We start from the raw sequence: 10,010 nt of genomic DNA, 5'->3' as shown, positions 1-10,010 counted from the left end.
GCCTGGAAAGTAATTTAAAACATATTTATGGAAGGCTTTCATAAAGTTGTGTGTGACAATTTTATACGAAAATTGTTTGAGCTAGAGCCATGCCATTCAGATAAATTATACGGTTGAGGGCAATCGTTCTGAAAATGGCAACCACAGGTCATATGACACATCACCGAATACCTGGCAGTGCTTAGGCTTCTTCAAATTTGCTTGCAACTTACACTGCAAGTTTGTGTGACTCAACACAAACAGCTCTACTCACCTCTAAAAATGTACAGACAGCAGGTTAGCACAATGGAGGTAAGAAAGCATCCGGTGGAACCAGCCATTCCTAGCCAGCAGGACCAGCCAAACTCGTAGTGCATTCCCAGATAGACATTCTTCAGAACAAGGGTTGCTCTCTCCACATACACATCCACGGCATACCACACAGAGCCAATCATTCCAGGAATCCCTAGACAGCATAGGGCAGAAGGGAACTGTTTATGGCTGCCCTGCTGAGTTCAGCTTGACCAGACAGTATTAATGGCATACAGATCTACAGGATATATAGGAAGGGAACTCTGCCTGGAGCTTTGACTGTAAGGGCGATGGTTAACCCACTCTCTGTTGGTATACAATTACTGAGACATTACTGAAAATTACTGAGAAATCATTTAGAAATGCATAAATTGTGATTTGTATTCCACATTATAAGCTGTTTAATACTATTATATTTTGATGCCACTTACTTGGCACATAAAAGTCTATTTATGGAGTTATTTTGTTCTAAAATTAATATGTGAATTTGCTTTCATTTATGTAGTTTTGTGTTGGCAGAAATGATAGCTTCATAATCATTATATTAAGGTACTTAAAAAATATATTTCTAAAATGCACAAGCATTAATTAGGACTCATAGCAACATATTAACATATGATGCTCAACAGATGTGATAACTATTTTTATGAAAGATCACAAAGAATATTTTGTCCTATAACTGCTAATGAATTTTTTACATAGTGGTTCTGATGGCAATATGGGTGTCTAAATCAAAGCTCACAGACATTTGTGTTCACAAAGTCTTCCTTGCCAATCAGCTGGTATTAGACCAATATGAACCGTACAGCATCAAATGGCCGACCCGCACATCCCTGACCTCACAGGGCCGCGGCCACCTCACCTCCCAGTCCGAATATGAATCCGGCAAAGTAGCATATCCTGATCTTGATGTGCGGCTCCTCCTTGAGCAGCTTGATGACATCCAAGCCCAGCACAAGGATGATGAGGGCGAAGCTGGCCAGGATGTCGGCCGTGATCATCAGGGCCCGGGTCAGCACGATCTTCACTGCAGGACCAGAGCACCGCCGTCAGACCACGCGCTCTCCCGCACCCTTCCTCTGGCCCTCGCCCACGTGCACCAGCACCAGCGATTCATGTGTAAAGTCACATGTGGGTCATGTGCTCTTGCTGCTATGCATTAACACCACATGTGCCCTTCTGCTGCTTCTGCTCGGTTTCATATCATTTATGTTTTAATGCATTATGCACTCTGTTCATTGACAATAAACATCTTAATCTGGGGTTACCCTTAGATGGCAGTGTGTCATAGTAGTGTGTAGTCACCTGAAGTTTGCTGGCTTAGTTATAAGGTGGTGCACAGCTGTGAGGCACCTAACCTGTTTTGGTTAATATCTAGCTATATGAGAGGATGACATGAAAGTCACTCTGGATAAAGGTGTTAGTCAAGCAAATAAATAAATAAGGTAAATCTAAGAAGAAAGGGGTCTTAATTCTCCAACCCTTGCCCCTGCTCACCCCAGTCTCTTGTTGCATCAGCTCAAGGCCTTAACTCAAAGACGAAGGGGGCCCAGGGTACTTCGCAACGGCTCCCCGCTGCTCTGATCTGAGGAATTCAATTAATGAGCGCAGGTCTGTGCCAGGCCGCTGGGGCAGAAAGAGCATTCTACCTTCTGCAATTACGGAGCGCCAGGAGGTAGGCACCGGAGTGGACGCACTAATTTAACCAAGGGAGAAAACAAGCCCCCGAAGGTCAGGGGGATCCAGGGAGCGCAAAGCCGCTGCTGATCGCCCCCCCATCCGATCAGCAGTCCGTGTGGAACGCAGTATTGCCTTTGCATGTTTGTGTGCACTGGCGGGAGGTCTCAGCGGTTTCCTCTCTGGCAACCAGCAGAACCTCTGGAATTGTTCCGTTTAATTGCAGCCAAATCAGGACTGGCTGACATTCGAGTGCACTGTCCTCGATTACATTTGTTTTTTGCAGTTTCTCAAAAATGTGTTTGTTGATGTGTGCTGATGTGATTGACTAAGATGCATTTATTTACTTTCCATGGTTGAAAAGTTTTATGGGGAGGTATAGCATACTGACTTCAGATAACAGTGTTCTTGGAGGATCCACCAGCAATGTGGTTTTTATAGAAAATTAGGAAATGACTGTAACCAGGCTACTATGAGAAGAAATGTGTTTACTACTGTAAATAAAGGAGCTAATTTATCCTTAACTAAGTCCCATAACAAATAGGAAATACATGATACTGAGGGAATATTGTATATTGCACAATATTAATAATATTAATATATAATCCAACTGAATTTTATCAAGTAGCCAGTCAAGGGCTGTGTTAGGCAGTGTTCAGATATCTGTGGCATGAAGCAGCCTGATGTTCAAGTACCAGGACACCAAGTTATCACAGGGCCCACCCCCTAACCTCTGCCTGATAATGATCAGTGCAGAGTGAGACAATGGGTCCTGTTTTTGGAATGAAATACATTCCTCAGCAAAGAAAAAACAATCCTTGATTGAATGCATCTTTCCAAGGTTCAGTTCATAAGTGAAATGCAACGAAAGGCAACCCTGGGTTTTTGATTAAATCCAATTGGCCACAAGGTGTTTGCTGAATATAACACTCTGTGTGAATGCAATAGGACAGAGGTTTTTAACGGGGTGAACTTACAAGTACCTCCAAGGGTATTTCAGGTCAAAGGGGTGTGGGGGGAAATTGGGGTCAAGGTACATAATAAAAGATGATGGCAGGTGGAAAAATCCATCGAGAGGTACTTGAATTAAGGCCTCAGGCTGAAAAAAGGATGCAGGTCCAAAGTGAGGCTGAATACATCTGCATGGAGTTAACCGCATGTGTGGAAAGGGGGCTGAGGGAGGACTTACGTGGGTGTTCTGCGAGGATAGTCTCGTACTGGTCGCAGGTTCGGATGCCATCCTGCGTGTTGGTGACGCACTCCCACCACAGACCCCGGCACTTCTGGCTCACCTGGAGAGACAGACCCCCAACAGTCTGGACACACGGGCTGAGCCAGCGAGCAGAGGTCCACCGCGGACCACAGCCGTGACACACAAGGACCGCCTCTGAGATCTGCCTAAGGAGGACTTCAGTGTTCCCCTTCCGGACGGGAACAGAGACGATCTATTATCCGGACAACGCTCTATTCATGGTGTCATCTTTTAAGCCGATGGGGTTAAAACTTAACAAAACATAACGTCACCCAGTGCTGACAGACAAAAGCTTGCATTGTGTGTTCGTGTCCTTTTCACTGGCTACCGTCTTATGATCTGCCACTGCCATCGGAAACAATCCATCCAGTGGAGCAACTTACATCTATTTGGATGTGCTGGAGTTAAGCAAAATACATGCTTATAATGCATCAAAATGTCTGTTTATGTGTTATCAAATTTGGCAATATTGCGAAGCTTCCATTAGTGTCAAAGTATATTTTTGTAAATTGACATTTTTTCAGTTGTACAGATCAACCAATGTTTTGCTAATTAATTCAGTGATAAAAAAAAAATTGTGGGTGGTCAGGTGTTAACGGAAATGTTCCAGTTTCGAAATATGGCAGTTTAGAATGCCAGATAAGGTATCAGGACTGGAACCCTGACAAAAGCTCACCTCCAGGTCGTCATCGGCATTAACCATCCAGCAGTCCGTCCACGTGGCCACAACCAGGAAGAGGGTGGACACCAGTGCCAGACAGAATGCCATTAACTGGAGAACCACAATCATTCTAAACTCTGGAGGACTCCAAAAAGAAAGGACTTTTTTTACTAAACATCAAATCACAAAGTCTCTGCAGGTCCAAAAAAGCTTTTACATGCTACAGTTTGAGCCAGAGAACTGTAATTTCCAATGTGAAACCCATTCACAGAGTTCGGTGTTCCACTGATGTTAAAATAGATCAAGATGGACCAAAAGTAATGGCCAAAAAACTTGAAATTCATGTTGAAGAAAAATCAATCAAAATTTAAGATGTGTTTTCTAAGCAGAATGAAAGGCATGCAGGTAAACGCAACACATAATAATATTCATTTTGATATACTGTCTGATAATGACTTATATTTTATACAAGATCTGCGATCTTTATAAATTGGTCATATGAGCAGAAAATGAGTTTAATTCAATCTGTGCTGAACGAATGCATCACTTGAAGGTGTCATGTGTTCACCTTAAGATCTACAGTCGTACAGCTGTAAGCAATATTAACATTTTTATGACAATTTAAGACACACTTTCATTTATATTTTTTCAAACAGTATCTCAAAGATGCTTCTGCATTTTCACAAATTAAATACAAATAAAAATTCACTGGTGAGTTTTTTTTCTGCTTCTGCTGTTCCAATGCTGCATTTCAAAATGTTTAAAATATTCCTACAGTTTTTAAAAGAAGTATACCGATTACAGTGGTTATGAGTACTGTAGCCGAAATGCATGCAGAAATCGGAGGAATCTCATTCCAAAAGAACATTGAGAAATTGTCAGGTACGTAACGGTATTCCACAAGAACACTTCAAAAGAAAAAGAAAGTTCAAAAGCTCAATTTGTTTTGGTTACTCTACAACACAATAGCATTTAGAAAACTAACAGAATTGTCACCCTAAAATTATGCAATTGGTTCTCTGCAATCAAGCTGTGTCTCTGTCTAATGTCAACAAAGTAATCCATTAATTGGAACAACAAGCGAAATTTTCCTGCACTGCCCTGAAAAAATTGTGTCAAACAGCAGCAGAGAGTTGAACTTCCCATAAAACTAGACCAAAACAAACCAAATCCATGGCTAAATTCCTCAAATCTCAACATGTACATTTCTCATTTCATCGGCCCTATGTTTCGTTATGCACAAAATTACGCTGTCCACACATTTTTTTAAACAATAATACAGAAGTACGTATTAAATAAAGTCTGATTTACCTCCACTTCGAGCAGGCAGGACTCATGTTTAGGGTCTACATGAAGGTATGCCGCTAGAAAAACTAACGATCTTGACCCCACGTGTGACGAGGGAGCTGTGAAACTGAAGCGATTTTTTTGGGGTGAGAAAAAAATCGGGACGGTTGAACAGGACTGAACCGGATCGATATGGGGTGGGCCTGTTTGGAAAGGGTGGGGGGCAGTTCTGAATAATGCAAGACACATATTAAACCCTCTTTCCTGACATTAAAATGAAATAACTCTTGTGTTTTTTTCCATAGTTATTTTGGGCCTGGCAGTGCGCACGGGGTGTGCTCTGAATGTCTATGAGGGGGCTCCTTTCAACCGCGATAATGGCATTAATGGGTTCAAAGGCACGATTATGAAGGTGAGCTTCAGGGGTTGTGTCCATGCTTGCTCAACCGTTGGCGCGCGATTGTTTCCCTTTATTGGGCATTTTCAAGAGCCGTAAAAATGAGAGGCTCCGTCACAGTTTATGTCTGGCTCTTTGGCTGGGGCCTCTCAGCTCAGTGCTTATGTGTTAACATTGAGATTTTGGCACCAGCCTTTTTGCCTGTGGACTGGCATGATGCAGAGTAGTAGTAGCTCCTGTTTCATTCAGGTTTGTTGGTAAACAGAAGGGTTTCAGCCATGATATAAGACCACGGCAAATGCCCATACTTTTTAAAACCCGACAACTATAAAAATATGTGGAGGGTTTTTTTTTATTATGGAATGAAAACCGGAAACGTTTAGCGTTTTAGGAATTTGGTGAAGGATTACAAAATAAAAGAGAGCGGTAAACAGAAAAGTGATGATTACCCAGGGGTCTGCCCTCTTTCATCGTTTCACTATAGAGCAGGCTGCAGTGTGGCATAGTGGAGTAAGGAGCAGAGCTTGAAATCTAAGGGCTGGTGGTTGTTCCCATGGGCAAGGTACTTAACCTGAATTGCCTCAGTAAATGTCCAGCTGTATATATGGAAAACATGTAAAAATTGTAAGCTGTGTATGTTTCTCTGAATAAGAACATTTGTTAAGCTAATGTGATGTTATGTAGAGCACTGCTTGTTGTAGTCATTTCACCCTATAGCCTGAAAGCATCTGGGCCCAATCTGACAAATGTAAATGAATATTTACTAGTATTATATTTTATTCTGTAGCCAAACAGAATTAGATGGTGGAAGCTGAAAAGCCCTCCCAGTTCCTCTAAGCCTGTTTTCCTGTCGTTGTAAATAAATTACCTGCTGCCCTTGCTGGGCTACAGGTTCCCCTCCACGCTTCCTTCCACTGCTCGTCTGTTTTTATCCTCTGGCAGGAAATGATGCCCTTGGCCCCCCGAGTTCATGCTAACAGCTCTTTTTAAACCCGCTGACCTGATGTGTCAACAATTTTTTTTTTCACCTTTTGTCATTACTGCTTGAGTTAAACAAACTTTATCAAACTTTCTCAAAGTTACTTATCTTTTCATAACTCTCTTCTCTTGGCCGGGAAATTCAAGAATACAGCAGAATTACTGAGCTGAAAAATAACAAGGTAATGTTTCCAAATACACGTTAATAAAAAGATCTCCTTTATCTTGCAAATTTAACATAAGATCTCGTATTCATTCATCTGATGTGATGTTCTGAAAATAATGTGCTACTTATGAAGCTGGTCTATGCACACAAAACTTGAAATACTATAAAATAGTCATGACTCTGTGTGTGCAGAAAGAAACCAGTATTGTTCCAACAGCATTTACAGTTCAAAGTCTCATTGAAAACCATACGACCACACAGTTTCTTTTCAGGTCTTTATTGGCAGATTTAAAAAAACACATACAAAATACAATAGCAATTTATACTGAATATATATCATGGAAAACATACATAGTAAACTAATTTTTCATTTTACACTTACTGGCTTTCTGGCTACATACCCCTGTGTGTAAATCAACTTGTGGATACAAACAGTGTGTATGTGAGTATGCGTGCACAAGCGTGTGTGTGTGTGTGTGTGTGTGTGTAGGTATGTGTATGAATGGCTGCTAGTGATATCATAGCTACAATTAAAGAACAGCACTTAAGGAAGAGACTATTCACTACGTTGTTAGTTATATTGCTATGTGACATTTTCATTTTAGTGGGTTAAAATGCCACAGTACATTATTCCAAATCATAAGAATTAACTTCTGGGGCCAAAAAGAGGGTTTACTTAAACAAACTCACAGGCATGCTACAGAAAAAAATAAGGCATGACCACCTCTTAGATATGTCTTAGATATGTTTGAGCTGAATAATTCAGACCATGCATACTACTACCATTTAGCTTTTCATGTTTGGTGGATGGCTAGACTAATGGGAGTTATTTCAGGTATATCACAAAGGAGAAAAATAAGTAGTAATAAAGTGCTTTGCAAAAGTAACTAAGCTAAGCAGTCAAGTGTGCCTGCTCAACAAACATTTCTGAGTGTCGAAATATCAGACCAATCAGGTTAGTCTGATTTTACTCTTATCCTGCTCAGCATTTTAAATCACTTCTGCCATTCTGCCCTGGGACTGAGATTAGCAGAAGGAAAGAAAACACATGGAGAAAACTTCAAACTGTGACCAGAATACTTACAGTAGAGTACTTTGCATTCCTGTGGTGTACCTCAAGTATTATACATTTTACAACTTCAAAAAAAAAAAAAAACAAATTGTTTGTGTATTTAATTAATCTCTTTCCACTGTTAATAATCTTATGATGATAGTCCCATTTCCCTAAGGTTACAACTGAATTATGTTTGATATTAAATATATGAAATACCAATCATCATATGACAGAAAAGCATAAGGTTCTCAGGCTTTTGTACCCAAGGATCACATTCTATGGGTGGTCTATCTCCTCAACCCCCTTGTGCTCTAACTTCTAGATCTTTCCATTCTCTAGTTCTTCAGGGGTGGAGTGACCTTGCGGTTAACATTCTTCCCCCAAGTCTCCAACTCCAACCCCAACTGCCTGAAAACACACCACTTTAAACAAGTGTGCTCCCAGTTCACCTGCTCTCTGCTATTTTAGAGTCTGCTATTTTTTCTTGACCACCTAAATACCATTTGACCAATATCCCATGTTAAAAAGTCTTTTTTTGGAGGGACAATTATTTCATTTAAACTTCACAGCAAGTATGATGTCATTGTTTACAGTGTGATTTGAACAGAATTGTCACATTTATGCATTTTTAAAGTTTTTTTTTTTTCCAAAAAAGATAATAGCATTGAGAATGTTAGCAGTATGAAACTACTTTTTTCTAATTACATTCAACAAACTGCCCATATAATGCATGACCTCCTTTTGTGAAGAGTTACTGGACATACAGTACTTCCCGATGTAGACAGTACATTTTCCAGAGTAAACATGGAAATCACAAGCATTCAGAAAACACATCTGCATATTGTCTTTGTAAGGGCCATGCTTTGTCCCAAACTTTTAAATAACAAATATAATCATTACTTTTTTGCTGCGACTGGAGGGAACATGCCTGGAAACTGCAGTGTCACTGACTTTCACTCACTGACTGATTGATTGGTTTCCGCCTGGCTCCCACAGTAGCAATGTTTTACCAGTAGAGGGCGAAAAAGGACAGCCAGGTAGCAGCAGATGTTGGACAGTGCCTCATCAGTTCTTGTTTCTGCTACTTATATGAGATCTGCTTCTGTGGGAAGGAATGAAAATGCTACCAAAGTCGCAGAAAAAAATGTCCTCTTGCTATTCAAAGTTAAGGACAAATCACTTCATTGTGCAGTTTGTTGGGCCCTTATAAAATTCCATTCATTTGTTCATTCAAATCTGGCTTGTCTCACATCCGTCTACCTGCTCCTGCTACAAGCACATGATCAACCTCTCGCATTTCACGTTGTGCAGCAATAATTTCAGGAATTTTGTGGTTGAAGTTTTTACCCACTAAACTTAAATGCAAGAGCTTTAGCAAATGAGCATTTTAAATTTAATGCATCCACAAGATTCAGACAGGTCCATGATGAATAGAAAAATATTGTGATGTGCATCAATGTAATATTTCATATTGAAATGTCATGTCCTTGAAATTATGTGCCTGTGTGATTATTATACATTTGTTAATAATTTCTCATGGGTTAGAACATTAACTAAAAGACATATAATGGATAGAATGTCTACAGAAGTGATCTTGATAGCTTAAGTGAATACAGATATGATATAATCAGTATCCTGTCAAATAAAATAATATTAATAGCATTTTCATTCTACTGCATTTTATTCTGTTCTGGCATTAATTACATTTTAAATGTTAAACATACTTTTGTAGCTTATGTCACTGAAAGGGTGGTCAGAAAGTAATATTACAATGGTATCGCTGCAATGTACAGTACAGCTGTATGACAGAAGCTAACATTTATTGATAAGCATATATAAGACATGTATATTTGGTAAATATGTTTTATTGCAAGAATACAATCCATTTAGGTTGGTTCTGAAGGCATGTTTATTATATTTTTATTTTCCTTTTTTTGTCTAGAGAGAGTGTATTGTCTGTTGTGAAATCTAAACAGCACATGACCAACGGTGTTGACCACTCTCCCAAACTACAAGTACTGCTCCCCTTTGTCAGTTGGAGAACTTTTTACATTTGGTCTGCAATTTAGAAGAAAAGAAAAAAAACAGGTTTCAGTAAATACACAGTTATGTTTACGGAAAAAAATCATAAAACAACAAAACAAAACGTCTAAAAGGCATTCTCTGGAATTTCAGGTATTCCAGGACAACGAATGGGATCATAACATGAGACATAAAATCACAGATGATAAGAAGTGTAATGGCATA

The 10,010-nt window shown here is 39.8% G+C and overlaps 1 protein-coding gene across 1 annotated transcript; it reads right to left on the bottom strand.

Annotated features, from left to right (window-relative positions):
• Window positions 1-245: 245 nt before the first annotated feature.
• On the bottom strand, window positions 246-4,010 carry LOC118778958 (claudin-16-like). Its single transcript, XM_036530759.1, has 4 exons — window positions 3,897-4,010; window positions 3,158-3,260; window positions 1,154-1,318; window positions 246-445 (listed from the first exon to the last, which is right to left on the bottom strand). Exons 1-4 carry the CDS (start codon window positions 4,008-4,010, stop codon window positions 246-248), a joined length of 582 nt encoding a protein of 193 aa, XP_036386652.1.
• Between the last annotated feature and the right edge of the window lie 6,000 nt (window positions 4,011-10,010).

The sequence above is a fragment of the Megalops cyprinoides genome, chromosome 6, assembly GCF_013368585.1.
Source record: "Megalops cyprinoides isolate fMegCyp1 chromosome 6, fMegCyp1.pri, whole genome shotgun sequence".
Lineage (NCBI taxonomy): Eukaryota > Metazoa > Chordata > Actinopteri > Elopiformes > Megalopidae > Megalops > Megalops cyprinoides.
The sequence above is the reverse complement of the archived record's forward strand: the minus strand, read 5'-3'. Positions and strand labels throughout refer to the sequence as shown.

What these genes read in the sequence shown, in the direction of transcription:
- LOC118778958 (XM_036530759.1), bottom strand. Translation starts at nt 4,010, where the DNA reads ATGATTGTGGTTCTCCAGTTAATGGCATTCTGTCTGGCACTGGTGTCC. An exon ending in ATGCCGATGACGACCTGGAG is followed by an intron (nt 3,261 to 3,896) that starts GTGAGCTTTTGT and finishes CTGTCTCTCCAG; the next exon opens with GTGAGCCAGAAGTGCCGGGG. An exon ending in ATTCATATTCGGACTGGGAG is followed by an intron (nt 446 to 1,153) that starts GTGAGGTGGCCG and finishes TATGCTGTCTAG; the next exon opens with GGATTCCTGGAATGATTGGC.